Source organism: Prionailurus viverrinus, chromosome A3 (assembly GCF_022837055.1).
Source record: "Prionailurus viverrinus isolate Anna chromosome A3, UM_Priviv_1.0, whole genome shotgun sequence".
NCBI classification, from domain to species: Eukaryota; Metazoa; Chordata; class Mammalia; order Carnivora; family Felidae; genus Prionailurus; species Prionailurus viverrinus.
Genome location: NC_062563.1, coordinates 19,092,942 through 19,118,619, shown reverse-complemented (window position 1 = coordinate 19,118,619; position 25,678 = coordinate 19,092,942). Strand labels below are relative to the sequence as shown.

General features: G+C 53.8%; 1 protein-coding gene across 7 annotated transcripts in view; it reads left to right on the top strand.

Moving 5' to 3' along the window:
* PLCG1 (phospholipase C gamma 1) overlaps positions 1-25,678 on the top strand; it is a 41,896-nt gene that overhangs the window by 4,708 nt on the left and 11,510 nt on the right. For all 7 annotated transcript variants that reach the window (XM_047851655.1, XM_047851661.1, XM_047851660.1 and 4 more), the window contains 19 exons: positions 16,728-16,880; positions 16,996-17,089; positions 17,248-17,295; positions 20,014-20,098; positions 20,195-20,278; positions 20,511-20,545; positions 20,748-20,820; positions 20,924-21,025; positions 21,278-21,396; positions 21,483-21,568; positions 21,643-21,763; positions 22,506-22,674; positions 22,789-22,911; positions 22,994-23,095; positions 23,175-23,362; positions 23,599-23,799; positions 23,874-23,993; positions 24,082-24,262; positions 25,143-25,220. In XM_047851655.1, the coding sequence (XP_047707611.1) occupies positions 16,728-16,880; positions 16,996-17,089; positions 17,248-17,295; positions 20,014-20,098; positions 20,195-20,278; positions 20,511-20,545; positions 20,748-20,820; positions 20,924-21,025; positions 21,278-21,396; positions 21,483-21,568; positions 21,643-21,763; positions 22,506-22,674; positions 22,789-22,911; positions 22,994-23,095; positions 23,175-23,362; positions 23,599-23,799; positions 23,874-23,993; positions 24,082-24,262; positions 25,143-25,220 (2,162 nt within the window). The remainder of the gene's footprint in view (positions 1-16,727; positions 16,881-16,995; positions 17,090-17,247; positions 17,296-20,013; positions 20,099-20,194; positions 20,279-20,510; positions 20,546-20,747; positions 20,821-20,923; positions 21,026-21,277; positions 21,397-21,482; positions 21,569-21,642; positions 21,764-22,505; positions 22,675-22,788; positions 22,912-22,993; positions 23,096-23,174; positions 23,363-23,598; positions 23,800-23,873; positions 23,994-24,081; positions 24,263-25,142; positions 25,221-25,678) is intronic.

Genomic DNA, 25,678 nt, shown 5'->3' with positions numbered 1-25,678 from the left:
TCCTGTCTGACTGTAGTTTTTCCAGGGGAAGTCAGACCTCTTAGTGTTTCCTTAGCACCCCACGCTTGCCCTAACGTGTGGGTTTCCAGACCAGCTCTGCCAGGCCCCCTTTTTAGCTGGGGCTCTCTCTTTCCTGTGAACGTAGGAAAGGGCCTGCTTCACAGATGACTGGAGAAGCTGAGCATACCCAGCATTGGGCCCCCCCACCCCCACAAGACCTTCAGCTGAGGAGAGCCCTAAGGAGACGTGGCAGTGTGATAAGAGGAGGGGGAATGTTCTTGTGCACCTTTTAGAGGGTTTTGTACATGGTGCCCATGCTTCCCTGGGGGGACATCTTTGAGAAAAGGATAGTAATAGGGGACAAGATTCTAGGCAGAGACAAGAGTAAGGAATGGCCGTGAGCAGCCAATGGTAATTGAGCCACAGTAACTAGAGGTTTGTGGCTAGAATCAGTCAGATCTGACTTTAAGACTCTGTGTGTGTGTGTGTGTGTGTGTGTGTGTGTGTGTACGTACGTGTACACACATATGTACATACACAGATGCATAGGCTTGAGTCACTGGTTAGAGGTCTTGGCCACTAACCTTGTTTTGTGTAGCCTCTTAGAATGAGGAGCATTTATTCAATAAATGTTTGAACACCTCCTCTTTGCCCAGTGCTAGGCACTAAAGGTGAATAACACATGCACTGTGCCATTGAGGAACTCCCACACTCTTGGAAGAGACAGAACTGGGAACATGTAATTATAACCGTGTATCCTGTGTACCATAATAAAGGTCTATACCAAGAGCTCTGTAGCGAGCTCAGCTTAGTGAGCTGGGGTTGAGAGCAGAGAGCCAGGGAACGCTTCCCAGAGGAGGTGACCAGTGAGCTGGGCCTTGACTGATTAAAGAACTTGCCTATGCCCACGCTGAGGCACTGGGGATCCTTATGTGGGGGTTGGGTATGCATTTAGTGTGGTAGAGGTAAGGCTGGGGGTGGTGGGGAGCAGTTCCGGGACAGCCACAGGGTGCCATGCTCATAGGTTACGCTCCGTCTTATAGGCCGTGCCTGTCAGTAGAGGCTGAAGCAGGGCTGTCTTGCATTTTATCTGGGAGAAGTTGAGGGAAACCAGTGGAGCTGCTGCACTTTTCAGGAGAGAGCTGATGAGCGGGGGCAAGACTTCCTTGCTGAGGCAAGGCAGGGATACAGCAGTGGTGGACGGGAGGGGGTCTGGAGGGATGAGCTAGTGGAGCGTAGTAGTTTATAATTTAGCATTTGGGTTCTGAACTCACACTACTTAGGTTGTGTAACTAACTTGCTCTGTGACTTTGAGCTTGTGACTTTCTCTCTGGGGTCCTTGTCTACAAAAGAGGGTTATAGGAATAAGCTGCACTTGTCTCGTAAGGATATTGTGAACATTTGAGGAGAGTCTTCATAAAGTGTTTCACATGGAGTGTGGCACAGTGGGCGTTCTGACAAGGAGGAAGATGAGGATTAAGTTCCCCAGGAGGACCCAGTAGTGGAAGACAGCTAATGTACCTATTGTATTGAGGGTGTGGTGCCTGGCCACCGACCCCTTTGGTTTGGAGACCAGGGGGCCTACCCATTTTCTCTCTCCAAGCTCTCAGCAGCCCTGGTGTTGTTAGGGCTCTTTCCTGCTGCCAACTTTTGCAAGGTGACAGGGTAGTTGGCTGAAAGCAGCTGCCTTGGTATCATATTGGCCTATTTCTGTGTGCCTAGTCCAGAGAAACACTATCTGAGCACATTGATTGGAGACCCCTGTTTTCTGGAAGTGCTTTAATGCTACCACCTGAATATAATAGGGCCTGTCTCTGCCTCTGCTGTCATTGTTCTTGTCAGTCTTTGTTAAGTCATGGCCTCTCTTCCCATTTTGTGCTTTTTCCTCTGATATGGCTTCAAAGAGGTCAGAGATGAATAAGTCAGAGGGAGGATGTGAGGCCTAATGTCACAAAGGTCTGATATTAGGGGATAGGAGACTTTTTGCCCCCTCTCTATTTCCTTAGAACTGGAGAAGTCAGTGGCAACTTTGAGGAGAGTCCTGGGAGAAATGGGGTGACAAAGGAAGAAGGGAATGTGCTGGTGCTCCGTGTAGAGTGCTCTGTTCGGAGAAGTATGGTGCCTGTGCTTCCCTAGAGGGAACTCTTTGAGAACAATAAGGAAACAGATGACAAGACTCTAGGCAGAGCCAAGGGTGTTGAGTGGCCTTGAGCAGCCGTTGGTAATTGGGCTCTATATGACTGAAGATTTGTGGCTCAAGTCAGATTTGGGTTCGAGTCTCAGCTCTTCCTGTGACCTTGGGTAAGTTACTTTAACCTATCTGAAACTGATTTTCAGCTGTAAAAGTCACTTCCTCATAGAGCTGTATATTAGCAATAGTCAAATGAAGTTGCATATGAGAGTAAGAGATTTTATATGAAAGTGCTCTGCATAGCATTTGGCACTTGTGGGCACTTAATAAGTATTTGTTTAGTATGCTTTTGCCTTAGCTAACTACAGAGCTCAAGTTCTTTCCACCACCAAGCATGGCCACTGGTGGCTGTTCTGAAAGCCTGGGCTACAGATCTGTTTCCTGCTTGTTTTCTTTGTTCCTTTTCTGAGTTTGTGCATGGAGGACTGGAGAATGAGGAGAATTGGGTATTTGAATAGTGCAGTGAGTTTATGGAGCATTTTCTTATTTGTGGTATTGTTTATGTGCCGCCACAGCTGATGTATCGATGGAGGGCAAGAATGGTTAGCCCTCTCTCATAGATGAGAAACCAGGGCCACCAGGGTAAGGTCACACAGCAAGTTCGTGGCAGTGCCGGGACCAGAGTGTAGGATCTCTGATTTCCACTACAGTATTCAGTTTATTTTTCCACTCTTGAGAAAATGACAAAAAGATAGAGTATTCTGGAGGACCAACGTGTTTTTTAATGTGGACAGAGTGATCTGATCTACTCTGCCCTCTGGCCAGATGTGCTGTTGGACCAGCCCAGGCTTCTGGCTGAGGACAAACTGGACGTAGACCCTCCATCTAGATCATCTGCCACCTTCATCTTGCCATGGCACCTCCAGCAGATGCTTTCCCACACTCTTGGCTGGGGGTGAATATAGCAGGTGATGTGAGGTGGGGGACAAAAAAGCCCTGCTCTGACTTGCTGTTACTGGCTCACGATGATGACTGCACCTCAGCCTCTGCAGGGAAGTGAGGACCTGGGGCTCTGTGCTTGAGGTACTCTGAGAAGGGCCTCTCCTTGATGACAAGCTCAAATGCAAAGATTCATCCAGGTGTTCCTTCATTTGCCTGCCTAGCTGGTGTGTGTTAGGCCTGCTAACATAGACGTGAGAACTGCAAACTCTGCCTTGTTCCCAGTGGTAGTAGGTCTCTAGGCCAGTGTGTTTTATCACTATAGCTACTCTGTCCTTAAAACAACAATAAAAAACCCCCAAACCCCAGCTTTCCTGGGCTCTTGTGACACACTGAACAAGCAAGGCAGCACCGTGCTTCCCTGGCTTTGGACTCTGGCATTTGCTGACATGCCAAGCACCATGGGGTCCAGTAATAAATGTAAAGTTCGAGGTAGGTACAGCCAGAAAGACAGAAAAAATAATTGCAGGACCTGGGGAGTGCTGTGGAGGAAAGACACCAGAGGCTGTTCTGTCAGGAGAGGTGAGAGTGTGTTCTGATAATGAGTAACCCCAGATCTCAGTTGCAGACAACAAGTGAGGCTCATTTTTCACTTCTACTACATGTGTGTGACCATGACAAGCCACTCCACTGGTTCTCAGAGAATGGCCTCAGTGGCTCTGGGTCAGCCTCCTGGTGCAGGGCCCGAACGCTGGGCAAACCAGGCTGGAGAGGGCTTCGGAGACCAGAGGCTGGGGAGGAATTCATTTCTGTGTCTTGGCATGGGCAGTGGTGCAGGTGGCTCTGCTGTTGGGGCAGATAGACTGCCACCCGTGTGGCCGTGCTCTCTGTAGTAAGGTGCCTTTGTGTTCAGAGTTGAGGTACCATAGCTGTGCCACTGCCTCATTGTTATCTCCCTGCTGTGCCCTCCTTGAGCTGCCCCTGAACCTATGATGTTGTGGCCATAGCTTCCTGCTGTTTTCCCGGAGGTAGGGCCTCTCATTGCCTCCTCACCGATGCTCCTAGAGTCCTTTTGCTGGATATGCTGGCACCTCCACAGGGAGCCTTCAGGAGAGGGAGAGGAGGAGGAGAGGTAAAGAAGTGTGGGAAATGGGTCTTCCTTGAATACTCTGGGGTTGGGGGAAGAGGAAGTGAGAACATGGAGTTGGTTGCTTTAGAGGGGGCTGGGGTCCCAGGAGATGGGACTCCAAGAGTCTCTGCTTACCATTTTCACTTAGCTCTTAACATTCCCCCCCACCCCCCCTTGTAACACTAGTTCCTTTCGAGGTGGTGCTTGGCTAGCCTTTAAGAGGCTGCAGTGGCTGTGTGCCCAGGCACAAGTACTAGCTCTCTCCCCCACTCATCACCTCCCAGGAACCGGGCCCATCCTGGGGGAAGCAGGGAGGGCTCCTTTTTATAGCCACATGTAGGCTTTGTGTATAGCCTCTGCTGCTTCCTTCCGGGCCCTTCCCGGTGTTGGCGGGTGGCCCTGGCTTCAGTAAGACTCAGGATGCAGAATAAATGGGTGGGGCTTTCTTCTGCAGAAGACTGGCATCTCCTTTGCTGAGCCCATGCCTGGCACAGAGGACTCTGGGGGTAGCAAGCAAGTAAAGGAGGTGACTTGGTCCTTGATCCTGGGACGCTTGCAATCTAGAACATGGAGAAAACCGTGAAAGCCCAGAGCCAGCAAGAGGCAATTTGTACCTAAGGCATTATAGGCTGAACCCAAGGGTCCAGACACAATCAGCTTCCTCTGTAGCAGCCCATCTTGCCCTGGTGGAGTCCCTCCTCCTGCTGGCTGGCATGCCAGCATTGGTTAGAGAATCTGTACAAAGGCTATGCAGTGCCTGGGAGCAAGGCGTGGGCACGGTGAAGAGTGGGCGGTCTGACGGAAGCTCCAAGCCCTGGCAGTGAACACTGACCAGACTGGTGAGGGGCCGGGCCACAGCAAGTTTGACCACTTGTTTGTGTGAGATCTAATTCTAACTCAGTAGGGGTGGGCCGTTCACTTTGGGGTTGGCTTCCTGTTTTCTTGGACACCTGGGGATATGGCTGAGCTGAGGGAAGTGGTTGTTTAAGGGATGGCCCCAGGTCACAGTGTCCTTGGGTTGGCCTTGTCTGTGGAGGGAGTAGGGCATTGACCACACTGGGCCTTTGGCTGTGAAGCTGTGGGTGTGTGGTGGGTAAATTCTAACCCCACAGGATTTGAGTGACTTTAGCCTCAGGCCCAAGAGTGTGTGTCTGAGTTCATGGAGTGACTAACCCTGGGAAGGAGAAGAGGAGCTGGCCACAGGTTCCAAAGGCTTTTCAGCCTGCTTGGGGGCAGGAGGTCAGCAGTGGGGGTTGGCAGTGGTGGGGCGCAGGGGGTGATAGATTCTCTGAGGCTCTGCAGACCACTTCCCCCAATTCCAGCTAATTTTCCTCCACCTGTTGGGAGGCAACTTTCCTCTTCCTACCCTAGTCACTTCCTCTACCCAAAGAAGTAGCAATTGAGTATAATGTGCCTGTTGGCCTTTCTTGGAAACTCTCAGCATATCCACTGAGGAGGTTAGAAAGGGTAACATATGTCACTTTGTCCAGGATTTTATTCAGGGCCCCTTGAGACCAGCAGTGAAATACAGAGAGTATCCCCTCCAGTGACCAGAGAATGGCTGGTGCCTGAACCATTTCCACAAGGATGTCCTAGTCCCTGGCCTGAGAACTGGCCCACAGTGGGAGGATGAGACTCTGCAGGCTGGGGTGGGAGGCAGCGAGGAGCCTTTAGGGGAGGTGAGGCCAGAAGCCGTCTTAAGCGGGTAGAACTAGGAAATTAAAATCAGGAGGGGGAGGTCCCAAGGTAGCCATTCCTGTTGACCAGCCCCTAGCTGGGCTTCCTGGGGAGGCAGTGAGTTCCCGTCACCTTGGAGTGAGGTCAGAGGCTAGAAAATGCCTCAAGGCCTTGCCTGCCCAGGAAGTAAAAGGAGGACAAGAAGAGTGCCTTGGCTTGGTCTGGCATGGCCCAGAGGGAGTGTGGCCAGATGCTGAGGAGAGGCTGGCTCAAACAGGAGAGCCTAGTGGGGTGCTCAGAAGAGGGTGTCTGGGCGAGCAGGCCTTGCCTTCATGACTTCTTTCATTATTTAGTACATTTCCAACCTCCTGGTCAAGGTTGACTCTGCTGGGGGTTTAAGGGCTGGCCCCCTACCTCCCTCCCACTCCGCTTCCCCCAAGAAGGAATAGGGCTTGTGTGGTAACACGGAAAGCAAAGAGGCAGGGAGCCAGGGCCGGCATGGAGCTTCACAAGGAGCTCCGCAGAGGAGGCCACTGCTGTCCCCCTCCCATCTGCCCTCCCACCTCAGCCCCTGTGGTTTGGATCCCCAGTCAGAGGCCCCTGTTGTTTCTTTGGGGGAGGAAGGCCTAGATTTTTTTGTCTTCCAAGGCATTCCATTTCCTGCTAGGTCCTGGGGACTAAAAGTTGACAGGCACAATCCATGCCCTCACGGAGCTCACACTCCATTGGAGAAGACAAAACACGCATAGGATTCCTACTCATCTAGGTGCTTGGTAAACATTGTTGTGATAATAAATAAAGCTAGTAGGGCTTGTCCAAGGATTAGGTTGCAGGTGTTGAGAGAAAAGGAAGTGTTAAGAATGGTTCCAATGTTTCTAGTTCTTGTATCTGTTGGGAGGTGATGCTGTTAGCTGACCCATGAGGTGTGACAGGAGGCCTGGGTTTTGGTGAGAGAAATGTTGAAGAGTGTTTTTGGGCTTGAGGGGTTTACTTTGAGTTGTTTTTGAGGTGAGCACATGGAAATGGCAAGTAGTAGTTGGACCGAAGGGTCTGAAGTTTAGAGGTGAGGACCGTGGTGTCTGTAAGAGGAGGAACTGAAATCTGCGCATAAATAACTGGGAAAAGGTAGAACATTGGGAGAGGAGAGGACCTTGGCCTCAGCCTTGAGAAAGGCCAGTGTTTAATGCGGATAGGCCTGAAGCCCAAGAAGAAGGGGGAAACTCAGGAGAAGTTATGAAGGAGAAGCCAGGGGCAGAGCTCCAAGCAGGAGGCAGGCTGTGGTCAACCTTGTTGACTGCTCTGAGGGTCAGGAAAGAGGACGATGGAAAAGTGACTTAAACTCAGTGCTCTGGTTCTCCTGGTGGCCTGAATATACGAGGGGGAACAGTTCATTGGACTTTTGAGGTGCTGGACAGTTATGGGACCTGGCCCTGCTGGGCCCTTAGCTTCTTCTGTAGCTGGGGCCTGGCAGACACAAGACATCTAGAAAAAAACTTGGACAGCACAGGTCAGAGTTTACAGGACCTCTGCCTGGGGGGGCTGACCCATGGGCTGCCTGGGGAGTTATTTAGGTCTGGATAGGAAAGTTGGAGCAAGCCCTTGTCCATAGTGCAGCTTTCCCCTGTTGTGGCATTGAAGGCCAGTGTAGGCTTGCTGTCCCTTACCCTCTTCCATGAAACTGAATGCCCACCCCCACCTCCAACATCCGAACTGCTTCATTGATGCCTTGGCTTCCATGATCCCCTCTGCCTGACACAGACAGATCAGCCCTTCAGACCTGCCTTCTACAGAGCAGTCTGAGAAGTCCCTGAGAGCCCTGCTCACTTTCTCTGTGCTGTCAACACCACAGACATCTCCCTGTTGTTCCATCTTTGCACGACCTTACAGTTATCTGCTTCCACATCTGTTTCCGCCATCAGCCAGGGGCTTTTCTGAAGGGCAGGAACTCAAGTGCCTTATTGATCTTTGTTTACCCAGGACTCAACCCAGGCCCTGATACTGAGTAGATAGGTGTCTAATACTTGTTTGATTAGATGATGGAATGAATGAATAAGCATAATAGGCAACTGCTCAGCTCTCTCCCAGCTTTGAGTTCTCTGGGTGGGGCCTCCTTTCCTTTCCTTCCTTTGTGGCCTAGGCATGGTGTTCCCATCTCTGACATCGATGGGATTAGTCTAGCATTATAGGCAAGAGGCTGCCTGTCTGGGTGGTGTGAAAGCTATGGGCCATGCATAGGGCCATGCAGAGGGTCCTAGTTCTGCCATGAACCACCATGTGACCAGCATAAGACCCTTTGGAACCTCCATTTTCTCATTGCTCCAAAGAGGAGATTCATCTAGAATCTAGACTTTGGATGATTCATGTGCTGGCAAGGATCCTTTACAGCTGTAACCTGAAGCAGTTAGTACATATGGGTTCAAGGTCCCATGTAGGAGGACCCTGCAGACTCCATCCAGCTGTCTGAATGGCCTTTTCCTGTTTATCAAGGTGGGAGAGGGCCCAGACACCGAGTCAGACCTGGCTGCCCTTCTCAGTCAGGTGTTTGGGGAGGAGTGACTGATGAAACCCCAGCCAGAAACAGAGGCTAAACTCTGCCCTGGTACATCCTGGACTCCCAGATTCAACCAGGGTTTCCTTGTGTACACCCTGGGAAGGGGCTGTGGCCTCTTTCCCCTGCTACTCTGGTTTGAAAGCAGCTGCTGCACAGGAATGGAAAGAGATAAGCCCCATCCTCACCTTTTCTTTGTTGAGTGACCCTGTGGCCCCAAGTTTCTGAGCCTCAAACCTTGTCTGTAAAATGGAGGTACGTAGCTACCACCCCCCTCCCCCCGTCCCCACTTTTGACTTCCTCTCTGGTGGGAGCTGGGAGCTGCTTCTGACTGTTTCTGTTGGAAAGTAAGAGGGGGAAGGTCACAGTCTCAGAACAGAGGGGATTGGGGGATCTGAGGGGAACTCTCCTTACAGAGGCCTTGAGCAGCGTGGTGACTGCTGGCCCATTCCATGTCCCCTGCTTCCAGCTTTGTCAGGTGTTTTTCCCACCTGTGCCTAGGTTCTGTCCTTGCCTCCCTTCCAGGCACCTCCATCCTTCCCCTTCGGAGGTCTGCAGGCTGTGAAAGCTGTATCTTCTAGTTACAGCTGCCTGGGGGCAGAGTGTCTTTGTCTCTGGCTCCCTCTGAAGGGGGCTCTGGACTGCAGTGCCTGCCCTATCCTTGGGGCGCTGCACGGGAACTTGTGTAGGGGTGACAGAAGTAGGGGGCCAGGAATTGGGCACAGAGCAGTTGCTTCCCCTCGTGGCTTCCTTCCTCCATCTCGGCATCCTCTGAAAGAGAAGGGTCCGTTCCATTTGTGTTTCCATTTGTGTTCCCTCTCCCTGCATGTGTAGTTTCTTTAGAGGGTAATGAAAGAGGTGGTGGGGTGGGGTGGGGGCAACTGGGAATGGCCCATTTGTGTACCCCAGGCTGTACTTGGAAGGGCTAATGATGGAAGAGCATTTGGGGGGAAGATTTTTTTTTAAAGATTTTATTTATTTTTTTTTTTAATTTTTTTTTTTTCAACGTTTATTTATTTTTGGGACAGAGAGAGACAGAGCATGAATGGGGGAGGGGCAGAGAGAGAGGGAGACACAGAATCGGAAACAGGCTCCAGGCTCCGAGCCATCAGCCCAGAGCCCGACGCGGGGCTCGAACTCACGGACCGTGAGATCGTGACCTGGCTGAAGTCGGACGCTTAACCGACTGCGCCACCCAGGCGCCCCTAAAGATTTTATTTTTAAGTAATCTCTACAGTCAGTGCAGTGCTAAAACTTATGACCCTGAGGTCAAGAGTCACATGTTGTACTGAATGAACCAGGTGCCCCACTGGGGGAGATTGTCCATTTCTCTGGACTTGCTCTTCTGAATCTCCCGGTGGCCTTGGCTTAGAGCCAAGGAGGGCAGAGTGCTGAGGGAGCCCTGCTTTTTCTGTTCCTCAGAGCTCCACTAGCTTCCTGTGGTTCCCATCAGCTGCAGCAACCTTTGTGTAGGGACTTCCCAGTATTTCCAGATAGCACTGGCCCCCAGGGGCCATGTCTCCCCCCTCCTTCCCAACTGTGACCACTCCTTCTTTCTTCTATCCCCATAGTAAACCTCACCAACTTTTGTATTTGCATATTGGTTGTAGCTCCTCTGCCTTTGTTGCCCCACTGCACCACCTCTTCCAGGAAGCCATCCCTGATACCATCTTTGAGCATCTTTGGTCTTTGCTGCCTTTGTTAGATAACGAGCTTTGGAGTCTAACTCATGTGTTAATTCTTGCTCCTTAGCACTCTGTAAACATTTTGAGTCCTCCCAGGACCTAGGTTTTGGGAATGGAAAGAGCCAAATGTAGTATCTTCTTTGGGGAGCTAGCTCGCAGCCAGTGACCTAGGTACCTGGAAGCACTAGACAGTGTGACAAGAGTGGCAGAGCACTGGGTATGCCACTGGACTGGGCCTGATGGAGAGAAGGTGGGCCTGGCATGTGCAGAGGCTTGGAGGGAGGAGTGTGGGCTGAGAGCTGATGGGCTGGGGTCCTTGCAGTTTGCTGCTTTGATTGGACCTGGCCTCTTTGGAGGAGGGTTGGACTTCCCCCAGCTTCCCCCAGCACCCTCTGCAGGCTAGGCACACAGGCCTGGAGGAGATCTGGAAGTCCACATACCACGGGTGGGAGTAATGAAAACCCCCAGACCTGACCAGATAACATTCACTTACCTCTTTCAAGCTCTCTGGATTTGGAAAAACAAACAAAACGTTCATACTTACCATGAGTTGTAATTCTTAAAAATTGCAAAATGTGTGTGTGTGTGTATAATATATTTCTGTATGAATAATTTTTGCAGTTTCATCAATTAGCTTGCCTTGTAAAAGGAAAAATATTTCACTGAAAGCATGTTTCATATCCAGAAATTTGTGATATGGGCCACTTCCTTCTGTTTTTTTTGTTGTGCTAGTGGTGGTGTTCTTGGCCATATGTTCATCATTTGGGGGGTTTAATTTTCAGTATGTCATTCTGTCTCTTTCTGGTGAGATCACTTTGGTGTCTCTTATTGACATCTCATAGTAGCCCAATGAAGAAGGGGCCAGTAGTGGTGATCCCAATTTGCAGGTGAGGAAAATGAGGCCCAGAGGTGGGGCTGTGCCTCCTGCCTGCCTTTCCAGTGTTTGGTGTTCATGATCCTTCTCTGTACATCCTCCTTGCCCGATGGGTGGTTAATTGACCAGTAGGTTTGGAGGACCTCTATCTTTGTAGGGCTGTTTGGAAAGTGGCTTCACTGGGGGCAGGGGACGCTAGGATACTGGTTCTTGACCAAGAATCTTGGGTCTAATTTAGAATCTTGGATTTGATGCTGGGCTCCCTTCTCCCTGTCCCAGGGCCTACCATAGGTAGAATGAAATCTGCTATGGATCAGGATTGGCTGGTTCTCCTGAGCCATATTCATTAAGATACCCTGATAAAGGTTTGGTGCCTCCCCGCCCTTCCCCCCCCCCCAATACCCTTTCTCTTCTCTATTGTTCCTGTACTGGGCAACAGGAGGGCTGGTGGGGCACTTGTGGCTCCACCTGATGTCTGGGAGGGGTTGGGGAGCAGGATTCTAAGACCGGAAGCAGCTCTTCCCTCAGAAGAGCCTAGCATAGACAGGTCCTCTCTGGTCATTGTCTTCAACCCCTTCTCAGGCTGCAAATTGGCTGCCTGTCATTTAGCTTGTCCCCTTCATGGCACCCTCTCCTCTCCTCATGCAGTAGATTGGGTGCTGTCCCAGAGTTAGGGACCTACTTTCCCACAAAGGCAAGTTCTAAGCTGGCCCTGAGAGCAGCAACAGTACTCTTTGTTGTTTGTCTAGCTACCCACCTCTCAAAGTGCATGGGATCAGTTCTGGGGCTCAGATGAGGAAACTGAGGCTCTTAAAGGGAAATTGACTGCCATTACTGGTATGTCCAGAAGGCAGTTGCTCTTCAAGCCTGCCTGACCCAGCCATCCAGCATTGAGTAACTGCTGGTCTTTAGTCTCTGTGGCAAGGAGTCTGTCCCTGGGCCAAAAGAGGAGAGAAGGGCGGGGGTTTCCTTGTCTGGTCATGCAAGCTTTGGTTTTGCAGATTCAGTCTTGTGGCATTCTGCCTCAATGCTTAGAGCTGGCCCCTGCCACCAGGCAACGAGCCTGTTTCCTTCTGCATAAAAATCAATCCAAGGTTGGGGTGGTCAAGGCAGGTCAAGGTTGAGTCTCCTCTGTGAATATCTTTATGTCATAGTCTGTTTGCATGTGATGGTCAATTGGCTGTCCTAACAAAAACCTTCATTTTATCCATGGTCTGCCAGAGAGGAGAGCAGACTGAAGCCCAGCTATACGCTTGGAAACAGGATTTGAAAATTGATCTTTGTGATTTCAGATCTTTTTGTCTCCCGTTCTGATGCCGCACCATAGGGTGCATACGCCTCAGATCTTGATGAGTGTGCAGGTGGGGTGCTGTGGCTGCTGTGGCTGCAGGGACTGCAGGCTCAAGAAGCAGCTCCTGGCTTAGAGCATGTCTGCGTGCACTGATCTGAACTTTGGTCCCAGGAGCCCCACTCCTCCATGGTGCCCCATCCCCGTGAACTCCTTTTTTGAGCTAGGGAAATGGCTGCTTGTATTCTTTTCTTTTGGCTGAAGCAGCTGCGGCCTAGCTTTACCTCTCCTAGGTCTGGGTTCACTCCCAGCAAAGCCCTGGCAGATGGCTGCATTGGTTTCCCCTGCTGCTGGCCCCTTGGACTCCATGTTAACACATTAGGCACATAGGCAGGGGTCAAAGCTCCTTCAGACATCACTGGGATCATTGGTTCCTGGCAAAGCCCTTACTGCAACACTGTGAGGTAAGAAGAATTGCCAGTTTACTAATGGGGAAACCAAGGCCGAAAGAGTGAGGGCCTGCCCAGGGCTGCAATTTAAGACCTGTGTGGTTCTCCTCTGCTAGGTGTGGGCAAGCCTTCAGGAAGGGGATGGTCAGGGCAGGCTTCCTGAGGGAGTGGGAGGAGGCAGATTGCCATAGGACCCCCAGGCTTGTGCCCGGAGTTCCAGGCAGCCTGGCCATCAGAAGGTCCTCAGCCCGCAGAGCTGGCATGTGATGCCAGTCCCTGGCCCAGGTGCAGGTTACCCCAAAGCCTCTCTCTCGAGGATTAGTCTCTATATCTTCGTGAGGATGTGTGGGTGATTAAATGCCCGGGATAGTTTTATCTTGTTACTGTCCACCACAGCCATGCCGGGAGTGGTGATACTCATGCGATTCCTAAAGCATGGGCCTCAGGAACCTGGTCCTCCAGCACACCATGCCTCCGGACAGGCTGAGCTTGGCCACATTGTGCTGATGGAACCCCAGGCCCTCTCAGGTTGGAGTGAGCTGGAAGATGGGCCTTTGTCATGGGTGAAAGCCCTACACTGTCTTGTGCCACACAGCAGCAGTTGTGAGATCCTGCCCCCGTCCTCACTGTCTCACTTGCCTGTTTCCAGCCTACCGAGGGCTTCTCAGTACCCTGGCTTTTCTTTTCCCCAGTGTTCCTTGAACATTGTTTTCCCATGGTTGTGAGTGGGTGATGAGTGCTGGGTCGTGGGTCTCTGGAAACAGGGTGCTACTCTCCTGCTCTTCCAAGTAGTTCTCCTCTCCTCTCCAAGCTCCCAGGTCCTGGGAGGGTCTCTGTCCCTGCCCTTCCTGTTCTACTTCAGTTCTGACCCAGACAGCTGGGGTGGCTCGGCCTCCCCCTCCCCCCAACTAAGGCAGAGGCCATGCCTGTCCCAGGGAGTCTCCTCGCCTGATGGCAGTCCCTGAGGGACCAGTCCTGGCTCTCTTAGGAAAGGAGACCCTTTCTGTGTTTGTCTGGGAGGCAGGAGGATGGGAAGTGGGGTTGGGAGGTGACATAGGATATGACTTTTAAGAATGTAGTAGAGCATCTCACCAGGCGTTACATCCTTTTTAGCCTGCTGTTGCCTTGATGCATTTGGAAGGCATCAGGACCAGGCTGGCACTTCCTTATGTGGGGGAAGTATAAGGGATCAAGTGTGGCTAAGCGGGAGCTGGGGAGACTTGGACACCTGGCCTGGAGCTGCTCTGTAGCTGCTCGGCCTCCCTGGGTCTTGTCTTAGACAGGAGCCCATTCTGCCTCCAGCCTAGTCTCAGGGGAATGTGCCCAGGAGCACAGGACAGGACAGAAGTTCTCCTGGGCCTGCTGGCAGTGTGTGTGCGGTGTGTGTGTGTGTGTGTGTGTGTGTGTGCGCGCGCTTGCGTGTGCATGCACATATGCTCGTGTGTGTGTGTGTTCTTGCGTGTACATGCACATGTGCTCATGCACCCACACAGGGCTCCATGAGGCCTGGCCCCAAGCTTTCAACTGACCCTCTAGCTGCCTGCCGAGCAGTAGGCACGTCCTGGACTACTTCTAGTGATAGGCGGGCAGCTGAGAGGAAGGGCCCAGGCTGTGGAGCATGCAGGCCCTGGCATAGATGCATTTGTGTGTGTGAGGTTGTGTGCCTTTGTGAGAGGTGTGGGAGGGAATGACAGCAGCTCTGCACCGGAAAAGTGTGCTGGTTTCTGTTTCAAAGGGCAGGGTTTGTGGTTATTCTGCAGTTTCTGATCTGGGCATTTCCCCTGTTCAGCTCCTCCTTCCATCCTTGGAAACTATCTTCTCAGGCTGGGTTTTTGTGACTCAGTTCCCCCCACCCTCCCTGTTTCTACCTGAGTGTAACTCCTTGTTTCTAAACCCTCCCCCGCTTTTTGTGGCCCCTTCCCCCACCTGTGTGCCTGCTTTTTTCATTTGTTCATTCAGTCCTTCAGCAAGCCTGGCCTAGGGGGAGATGAGGAATGTTCTCTCTCTCCCTCCTCTCTCTCTCTCTCTGTCTCTCTCTCTCTCTCTCTCTCACACACACACACACACACAAGTATTGCCACGAGGAGTCATGGGTGTGATTGCTGTAGGATTCCAAGTTGGGTCTTTGGAGGGAGAGGATGGAGCCTGGGAGGTAGATAGTCCATCCTAGGGACTGGGACGCAATGGGTGATAAGAAGCACTGGCCATTCTTGTGCTTGGTCCAGCTGAGTTTAGATGGTGTAGAAAAGATGGGAGGGAAGAAGCTGGGGGTGTAAATCACTGGGCCCCACCAAGAAGGGCCTTGAAGGCCAGAGAAGGAGCATGTTCTCCTCAGTGAGCAACTTTGGGAAGGATCAGAACAATGTTATTTTAAGGATTCAGAAAACTTAGGAAGGGTGGCTCATGGGTAAAGAGGACTTGGGGGTGAGGGCAGGGGTTTCAGCAGGAGGACCAGGCCTAAGGGGTTGATGAAGGCAAGGGAGCAGGGAGTGAGGTCCAGGTAGAACCAGTAATGCTGTGATGGGAGCAGCTGGGGTTGGGGCTAGAAGCAGTGCCTCTATTTCAGGTGGGATAGATGAGGCACACCTGGGGCTGGAAGGGGAGGAAGAGGGCCTGGTTCTGGACCCCTTAGGGCATTCAGCCAGAGTGGTGTACAGTTGGAGCTGGGAGGGCACTGGGGTGGACCGTAGTGTGCTAGAGCTACTCCTGGCTCCAGATCTTCTGGGCCAGTCTGGGTTGAGAGCATCTGAAGGGGCTGTAGTGCCAGGGCAGTGCTCAGGGAGAGTCCTCTCTGGTGGTAAGCCAGGCTTCTTCTATTTGAAGAGATCTTCCCTAAAGCCGTCTCTATCTGGCTTGGAAAGTCTGCCCTCTCCAGGGTCGCAGCCAGCACCGGGCGATCATGTGGGTGTGTGGCGGGAGGCAGCCCTTCTCTGTGCTGCGCAGTGCTAGGGCCCTCTCCAGGCCTGGGGCTAGAATCTGTGCCCCAAGCATACTTTGGTGAGGGAGCAGAGGAAGGGAGCTTGCATTGAATGAGCTCTGGTGTGCCACATACAGGGCTGGGCAGTTTTGGCTCTTAGGACTTTTGATCTTACTAACACCCTCACTGTTACTTGTTACCTGTGTTAACAGATGAAACAGTGGGGTCAGAGCGTTTGTCATTGTGCTGAGGTCACACAGCTGGTGGGAGGTAGAGCTGGGATTCTAGTCCAGGCAGTCTGATCCCAGAGTCCATGTATGTTTTTCTACCACCCTGTTTACTAGAGAAATTCAGTCAAGCCCTTGGCCTTATATATGGTAAAACTGAGACTGGAAGAAGTTAAATGAGTCACTTGGCATCATCTCCCTTATTAGTGGCTGAGGCAGGTTGTCTCCCATTCAGGCCCCTGTGCTTCCCTGATGTGTACTGTGTCAGGGCAGGAGAGCACCAGGCCCTTTGACAGTCAGGATGGGGAAACATCCCTTTGGATACCCACTGCCAGGCCTCTTGCTGAGACTTGCTTGGGCATGTCTTTAGGTGGTGAGCCTTTTCAGGGGTACATCAGTCCCCTGGGCCTGATCCCTCATTTCTCCCATGGATCCTGAGACAATTTGGGTCTTCCTAGCCCTGCCCTGGGACTTTACAGTTTGGTTTGTGTGTTTTGTGTCAGGAAATGGTCCTCACAGAAGAACAGCCTTAGTCCCCATTTCTCTCTCTTAGAGTCCAGCTTTTTTCCAGGTCAGAGTGACCTGTCTACATTCTCAGCAAGGGAAGGTACACAGGATGGGGCTGTCTGCTCCCTCAGACAGCTCAGCTTTTAGTAGAGTTCTGCCCTTAGGCTTAGCCCAACTCTCTTTTACCACCTAGTGGGACTGTGAGCATTCCTGGCTCTGCCCCTGGACAGGGTGTCTCTCTTTGTCATCCTTCCCTGAGGGAGAGTATGGGAATGAGTGAGGAAACCAGGCTGCCCTCATTTTGGTGTGGACTCAGAGACCCCAGCCTGATCTTGGTCTCTTCTCTGTCTTCCTAGTTGACATTCGAGAAATCAAGGAGATCCGCCCAGGGAAGACCTCACGGGATTTTGATCGCTACCAAGAGGATCCTGCTTTCCGAACAGACCAGTCACACTGCTTTGTCATACTGTATGGGATGGAGTTCCGCCTGAAGACCCTGAGCCTGCAAGGTAGGAGTCCAGGGTCTGGAGGAGGTGTAGGGGGTAGTTAGAGGGAATATCTACTGGCTCCTGGCTTGGCAGGAAGTATGTGTCCTCAGTTCAGCTCTTTACCCCTTGATCACAGCTACATCTGAGGATGAAGTGAACATGTGGATCAAGGGGTTAACTTGGCTGATGGAAGATACATTGCAGGCGGCCACACCTCTGCAGATTGAAAGGTAAGAACCACCCGTGATGTGGTTAGGGTTGGAGGCATTAGGTTCTAGGGAGCAGAGGCAGGGACACAGGCCTTTGTGTGCCCGGACACTGCCTACTGACTTCCCCAGAACTAGTCTGGCTGGAGAAGTGTTCTCACTTCAGGCTTCTCTCCCTCCAGGTGGCTGAGGAAGCAGTTCTATTCAGTGGATCGGAATCGTGAGGATCGGTAGGTTTGAGCTGTGCTTGTAGCCCAGCAGGTGGGTTGGGGCAGCCAGAACAGTAGCCATGTCTCTGACCAGCTGCTGGAGAACCAGAGGACCTAGGGAGGCCTGCCTTTAGCAGAGCTGAGGGGCAGGCGAGTGGTTCTGACACAAGTAACTTCCTCCAGAAAGCCCTCTAATGGCCTTGGTGGAGGCTGGTGAGAGAGGCCAGGGACTATAAGCTGTGTGCCCTGCCACTGGGGACAGAGACAGGACATGGAGAACTGGCTCTGGGTGTCCTACAGAGAGGGTCAGGGGCCTGTAGTGTGTAAGGGGGTGCCTTCTGAAGCTCGTGCCTTTGAAGCTGTCCTGTGACAGAGGGGCCAAGGAGAGGTGGAGGACAGAGATCAGGTCATGGTAAGGGCATTTGCTGCTGTGAAAGAGCTGGAAAATCACAGAGGGTTTTGAAGGGAAGCATCTGGTGACCTGACTTGAGTTGCACAGGAATGCTGGTGCCTCTGGAGAGTCCAGGGCAGGGCAGAGCCGGAGAGCTTGGCCAGGGAGCCGCTTCAGCATTCCAGGTGGAAGATGAGAGAGTTTGAGTGGGCGGGGGAAAGGAAGTGGTTGGATTTGGGCTCTAATGTTTTGTTTTATTTTTTTTTTAAGTTTGTTTATTTTGAGAGAGAAAGAGGGAGAGAGAATCCTAAGCAGGCTCTGTGCTGTTAGTGCAGACCCCGACATGGGGCTTGGTCTCAAAAACCCTGAGATCATGACCCGAGCTGAGATTAAGAGTCGGATGTTTAACTGACTGAGCCAGCCAGGCGCCCCTGAGCTCTGCTGTATTTTGAAGATAGAATCCAATAGAATTTCCTACCATTGATTTTGGCATGCAAAAGAAAGAGGAGTCCAGGATAACAGTAAGCTTTTTGGCTGGAGCATCTGAAAAGGTGGGGTTGCCATTGACTGAAATGGGGAAGGCCATGGGAGGAGCACATTTGGGGAGGTTACGGGTTCATTTGGGGTGTATTAAGTTTTATGACGCCCTTAGATGTCCAGGTAGAGCCATGGAGTTGGCAGGTGGGTAGAGTGAGTTTAAGGGAGAAGTTGGGGCAGGAGATGTTACCTCAGGAGTATAGAGATGTTTCTTCTACAAGCCATGAGGCTGGAGATCACCTGAGGTGGGGGGTGGGGGTAAGCATAGCCCGAAAAGGGAAGAGGGCTAGCATCTGATCCCAGGCTGCTTGGACACTGGGGATTCGAGAGGTGAAGAGGTGCTGGCCAAGGGAAGTAGCAACTCATGAGGTAAGAGGAAAACCTGGCCGGGGTGGGGGGTGTGAGTTTTGGAAGCCTGGGGAGGAGGGAGTGGTCGGCTGTGCCAGGCCTTGTCAAGTGTGTTGAAGACAGAGAGGTGCCCTTTGGACTTGACAGCACAGAGGTTGTTGGTGACCTTGAGGAGTGGAGAAGCGAGTTCAGGGAAGGAAAGGGAGTGTGGATGGCTCCTTCAAGGTGTTGCTGTGTAGGGGAGCAGAGAAGGGGGTGGTAGCTGGAGAGGTTAGCTGGGTCACGACAAGTGTTTTGGTCAGAGAGATAGCTTGCTTAGCTTGTAATGCTAATGGCAAAGAGTCCACAGAGGGAAAGCTTGGTGATGCAGCAAGTTTCCTAACCTGCAAAGCAAGGACCCTGATGACTGGGGGTCAGAGATGAGCTGGTGCCTGCAGAGAGCAGGCACTTGCTCAACAGCACTTGCCAGCACCAGCTAAGACCACTCAGTACAGAGGTGGATCCTGGAAGGAAGTTTTGCTGCTGCCTGCCAGGCTCCTGAGCAGGAGGAGGAGGGGAAAGCCCCCCTTTCCCCCATCTTTTCCATTCTGCGTCAGGGCCCAGCAGTGTCCCCTATCCGCAAATCCTGGGCCCCGGAGGGCAGGGACACTTTCCCGTCAGACCCCAGGAGAGTGCCCAGTCACCAGCAGTGGTAGTTCACTGAGCAGGCCCTCCCCCGCCCCTACTACCGCCACCAGTTCTGGGTATTGAGGCACAAACTCCCAGCATTCCAGGGTGACTGGGGAGGAATCACTGTTGAGCTGCCCCTCACAGGGAATATGTGAGCAAGCTAGCTGTGTGGGGCCTGGAAGTTCAGCAGGGGGAGGCTGCCTCCCTGTGTTCTGGGTGGACCAACAGCCTCTGGGAGAGCCTGGGGGACTAGAGGTACAGGCTTGAGTGCCTGACACCTAAAGATTGGCTTCCCTCCCCCATCCTGACCCACCTCCCTGGGCCTGTTTGCTCCTTTCTTGCCAGAATCATGACCTTTTTCTTTGCTCAGATGAGGAAACCGAGGCCCAGAGAAAGGAGGGGAGTTCTCTTGGTCACCCCAAGGGTTCTTTTTTTTTTTTCAACGTTTATTTATTTTTGGGACAGAGAGAGACAGAGCATGAACGGGGGAGGGGCAGAGAGAGAGGGAGACACAGAATCGGAAACAGGCTCCAGGCTCTGAGCCATCAGCCCAGAGCCTGACGCGGGGCTCGAACTCACGGACCGCGAGATCGTGACCTGGCTGAAGTCGGACGCTTAACCGACTGCGCCACCCAGGCGCCCCAAGTCACCCCAAGGGTTCTGATTTAGTCTCCCCATCAGAAACATAGGTCCAAGGGTAGTGCTTACCTGTCCAACCCCAGGTGGACTCAGCCCATAGGTCAGAGGTCATGAGAGGTTGGGTGATGCCACTGGGGATGTCTCTCTTTCCTCAGTATATCAGCCAAGGACCTGAAGAACATGCTGTCCCAGGTCAACTACCGGGTCCCCAACATGCGCTTCCTCCGAGAGCGTCTGACGGTAGGGAATTCTCAGGCCATCCACAGGCAGGCAGTAGGGGCAGCCCGGGAGCCCCTTGCTGTGGGCCTGACCAGAGCCCTGTCCTGTGCCATGCAGGACCTGGAGCAGCGCAGCAGTGACATCACCTATGGGCAGTTTGCTCAGCTGTACCACAGCCTCATGTACAGCGCCCAGAAGACGGTGCATGAGCCACCTGCCCTCCCATGGCCCCTGCCCCTGCTTTCCCACCCCAGCCCCCGCCCTGCTTGCCTCAGCCCTGCTGCCCCGCTTGAGGGCTTTTGGGTGCCATTTCTCCAGCTCTTCTCCTCTTGAGGCCCACCCCTGTCTGTTGCCCCAGCCTTTCTTCCTGAAAGCCCTTTTCCCACATGGCCTCCCAGGGGCTCTCACTCTGACCAGGTTCTGTCTCCTGCAGATGGACCTCCCCTTCTTGGAAGCCAGTGCCCTGAGGTTTGGTTTGAAGTGGGGCGGTAGGGTTCTCCCCTGGTCCCTCCCCATATAGGTGGGAGGCATTGGGAGGGGGTGAGCCATGCGGGACCCTTTGGGGCAGCTGTGCTGGCCGGGAGCTGGGCTCTGCCTTCTGAGGGGCCCCTCACTGTCTGTGGGCTGTGCCAGCCAGCTGGCTGCCAGGTACTTCCCTTCTTCCCCACAGGGCGGTGGAGCGGCCGGAGCTCTGTCGCGTGTCCCTTCCTGAGTTCCAGCAGTTCCTCCTTGAGTACCAGGGGGTATGGCTGGGCTTGGCAGTGCCAGGGTGCCTGGCTGGGGGGTAGGGACTGGGCTCGTCACGGGCCGCATCTCATGCGCTCCTCACCACCCCACCCCCACCAGGAGCTGTGGGCCGTCGACCGGCTTCAGGTGCAAGAATTTATGCTCAGCTTTCTCCGAGACCCCTTGCGAGAGATTGAAGAGCCGTACTTCTTCCTGGATGAGGTGAGCCCTGCCTTTCACTCGCCAGAATGGGGGTTGCCGACCAGAAGCCCACCTGGGTCCCAGGAGCCAGATTCTCCTTAGGGGTGCTAGCTACCTCGTTCCCCTCACTCCCCCCCCCCCCCCCCCAAACACACACTGGTTTCCTGGCCCACCACAGTAGACCGTGAGCATCCTCTCCTTCCCACCACTGCCATGCCAGCAGATTGGGGTAGGGGCTCACTCTGGCTTTCTTTTCCTGCCATTCCCGGACAGTTTGTCACCTTCCTGTTCTCCAAAGAGAACAGTGTGTGGAACTCACAGCTGGATGCAGTGTGCCCAGAAACCATGAACAACCCCCTCTCCCACTACTGGATCTCCTCCTCCCACAACACGTGAGTGACTCCCTTGGGCCCCACCTGGCCCACCCTTGGGAGGGAGGCACTCACCCAACCACGCTTGCCTCTCCTTCCCTGTCCAGATACCTGACTGGGGACCAGTTCTCCAGCGAGTCCTCCCTGGAAGCCTACGCTCGCTGCCTGCGGATGGGCTGTCGCTGCATTGAGTGTGCGTGAGGGCCAGGGCTGGGGGAGGAGGTTGGGGGGGCCTGCCCTCTTGACTGTGGTCATGTTGCTCCCCAGTGGACTGCTGGGATGGCCCAGATGGGATGCCAGTCATTTACCATGGACACACCCTTACCACCAAGATCAAGTTCTCAGACGTCCTGCACACTATCAAGGAGCACGCCTTTGTGGCCTCAGAGTGAGTGGGAGAGAAGGGAGGAGGGCTGGGGTCAGCTTGGCTCCAGCTCTGTCCTGTGACAGAGGGTCCCCTCCAGTGCCCTGTCCCCATGCCCCATTTTTCTTTCGTCCTCTTGCCGTTTGCTTGACCCATTCTTCCTAAGCCCCTCCCTGTTTCTTACATCCATGGTCTGCCCTCTTCAATGGTTTTTCTCTAGCCTGTGGAACAAACTAAAGCTCTACCCATCCGCAAAAAATACTTCCTTAACCCCAGTGGTCTCTTTAGGCCATTGTCCTACCAACCCCTTTCCCTTCACAGCCCAGAGAGTTGTCCACATCCCTACCTGCTGTCCTGCAATTCCTGTTCACCCCTACCTGTGCTCACTAGTCTCTCATGCCTCACTGAAGGGATCATCGGGGGCTCCGGCAACTAACTGGAGGGTGATTCCTGTCTCTCCTTACCTTCTTGGCATGGGATGTCTCTTGCATTGCTGGGAGAGCCCCCATAGCTGGACCAACTCTGGGGACCTCTGTCTGCAGGGGTTCCACCCCTTTGTTCCTGTTGCACCCTTTGGTGCCCCTGTGGAACCTTCTTAACCTTTCCAGCAACCAAGGCCAGCATCTTCTCTGGGTAGCTTTCTTACAGACAGGGCCTCCAGGGCCTTGGTCCCTAACACCTCCTTCTCTGAGGGAGTGTTTGGACTAAGCATTGATCCCTCAGAATTGTAAGGCCTCTGTCACTGCACTGGCTCCTTACCCTTTAGGTACCCGGTCATCCTGTCCATTGAGGACCATTGCAGCATTGCCCAGCAGAGGAACATGGCACAGTACTTCAAGAAGGTGCTTGGGGACACACTCCTTACCAAGCCTGTGGACATCGCTGCCGATGGACTCCCCTCACCCAACCAGCTCAAGAGAAAGATCCTTATCAAGGTAGGGGTGAGCCCCCCACACTTCCCAGCACCTCTCCCAGGCCATTGCAGCCTGAGTGAGGAGGAGGGACGCTGGGACTAGGGGGCACTGCCATGTCCTGGCCTGTCCCCATAGCACAAGAAGCTGGCAGAGGGCAGTGCCTATGAAGAGGTGCCTACATCAGTGATGTACTCCGAGAACGATATCAGCAACTCCATCAAGAATGGCATCCTCTACCTGGAGGACCCTGTGAACCACGTGAGGGCCAGGCCACGCCAAGCATGGGGAGGGGCACCGCAGGAGGAGGGCTCCGTTCATGGGCCCCACTTCTGTCTTCTAGGAGTGGTATCCCCACTACTTCGTCCTGACCAGCAGCAAAATCTACTACTCTGAGGAGACGAGCAGTGACCAGGGCAACGAGGATGAGGAGGAGCCCAAGGAGGTGAGGGGCCAGCCCAGGGCCTGGGGCTGGGCTGGGGTCAGAGTCACTGAGTGTCTTTGCTGTTGCCCTCCCCCCACAGGCCAGTGGCAGCACAGAGCTGCACTCCAGTGAGAAATGGTTCCACGGGAAGCTTGGGGCAGGACGGGATGGGCGGCACATCGCTGAGCGCCTGCTTACCGAGTACTGCATCGAGACCGGGGCCCCTGATGGCTCCTTCCTCGTGCGAGAGAGCGAGACCTTCGTGGGCGACTATACCCTCTCTTTCTGGTAACCCACTCCTGGCGCATGTATACTCTGACGCGGCACCTCCCAGAGACCACCACGGTCCGTAGTTGGTCTCTGTCACAGGCTCTCCCATGGAACGTGATCTCATCACATGCATGCACACACATATACTTTTCAGGGTGCTTTGAAGCCCTCCTGCAGGGCCACCCACACCCGAACAACTTAGGTACCTCACTTGGGCCCAGCCTGCTCCTCACTGTCTCCCTGTCTTCCCTCAGGCGGAATGGGAAAGTCCAGCACTGTCGGATCCACTCTCGGCAGGACGCTGGGGCCCCCAAGTTCTTCTTGACAGACAACCTGGTCTTTGACTCGCTCTATGACCTCATCACACACTACCAGCAGGTGCCCCTACGCTGCAACGAATTTGAGATGCGCCTCTCAGAGCCAGTCCCGCAGACCAATGCCCACGAGAGCAAAGAGTGAGGGAGGGGCCGAGGGCTGGGTGGGGGACGTGAGAGGTGATGGCCAGGGCTTGACTTGGGCCTGTCTTCAGGTGGTACCATGCCAGCCTGACCAGAGCTCAGGCCGAGCACATGCTGATGCGCGTCCCCCGGGATGGGGCCTTCCTGGTGAGGAAACGGAATGAGCCCAACTCCTACGCCATCTCCTTCCGGTGAGGGGTGTTGCCTCGGGGTACTGTAGGTGGTGTGGGGTATGCCTGAGTCTGGGCTGCCCTGACCCTGTGTGGCTGTTGTGTTAAGGGCTGAGGGCAAGATCAAGCATTGCCGCGTCCAGCAGGAGGGCCAGACGGTGGTCCTGGGCAACTCAGAGTTCGACAGCCTCGTGGACCTCATCAGCTACTATGAGAAGCACCCACTGTACCGCAAGATGAAGCTGCGCTATCCCATCAACGAGGAGGCGCTGGAGAAGATCGGCACAGCTGTGAGGGCCCAGTGCTTGAGGGGGCGTGGTGGACAGGGTGACCCTGGGCTAGCTGCTGGGCAGTGGCAGGACAGTCGGTATGTGGGACACAGAAGCCAGGGATGTTGTAGGAGCTCCTGGGAGGGTCACTCTGCCCAGCTAGGGGCCATGGTGTGGGTGCCGGGACGGTGTCCCAGAGGGAATGTCCTCCACAAGAATGTGCGAGGATGGGCATGCATTAGGTGAAGGCATTCGAGCAGAGAGCCCCCGCGAGCTGGGGTGTGGGGTAAGGCGGTCCAGGAGCTCATGCAGGGAAAGGTAGGCCCAAGGCCAGAAGCTTACTCAGGAGGTGTGAACTGGACTGTCGCCAGGGCAGGGGAGTTGGCTCCAGGAGGCAGAGGCATGAGGGTGGGGCATGTGAGGTAGAAGGCTACACAGACGGCATGGGGACAGAGAGGGCTCAGGACTTGACTGATGGGGACTAGGGCGGGAGGTCTGCTTGAGACTTGGCATTGGTGAGCACAGGTGACCAGAGAGAGGACTGTGCACACTGGGGCCCGGGGCTGGGCTGATGGATAGGCAGCGTGGGGTGGGGGCGCCCAGTGGGGAGTGAGCGAGCCACTAAGCAAGAATGTCGGGCAGCACCTTGGGCCTTCGGGAACAGAGAGGTTTCGGAATCATGGGGTGGGCCTCAAGGGTTAAGAACTTGGGAGAGAGGGAAGGGCAAAGCCGTGCTGCTAAGGTCCAAGATGCCGGTGGACCAGGTGCCAGGGGAGGGGGCAGACTTGGCTTGGAGAGGAAGGCCATGTGGAGGCCTGCCTCACCGACTGAGGGGCACAGGGAAGCCAGCAGCCCCTGTTCTCTCTGGGTGTTAACGTCTACCATTCGGTCTTGTTTCCAGGAGCCAGACTACGGGGCCCTGTATGAGGGCCGCAACCCAGGCTTCTATGTGGAGGCGAATCCTATGCCGACTTTCAAGGTACAGCCTCGGGTGTCTGGGCACAGGAAGCTAGAGAGGCTCCTGGCTGCTCTGGGCTTGTATTTCTCTGCTGGGGGCGGAGGGGTGCATCTGTGGTCGTTGTGGAGAAGTGGTGTTTGTGGTTTTCCGAGTCCTTAGAGCTTGTGAGAGATGTGTGGTTGGTGTCTGACCACAGCTCTCCTGGGGCTGACCCCCTCCCAGTCCCTGTCCCTAGGGGTCAACACTGACCCCTCCAAACTGCTCCTCAGGGTAAGTCTCATTTACTTCCAGGGTGGCAGCAGGGCGGGGGTTGGCCACAAGGGCCAGAAACTTTGTTCTTTGCTGCTCACTCCCTTATCTCGTGCAGATCCCTCGGAAAGGACCTTTCTCTCTCTGCTTTTTTCTCTAAGGAGTAAGGAGTTGTGCTTTGTCCCTCAGCAGCCAGGGAGCCTGGGACAAGGTTTTTTCTCCTACTTTCC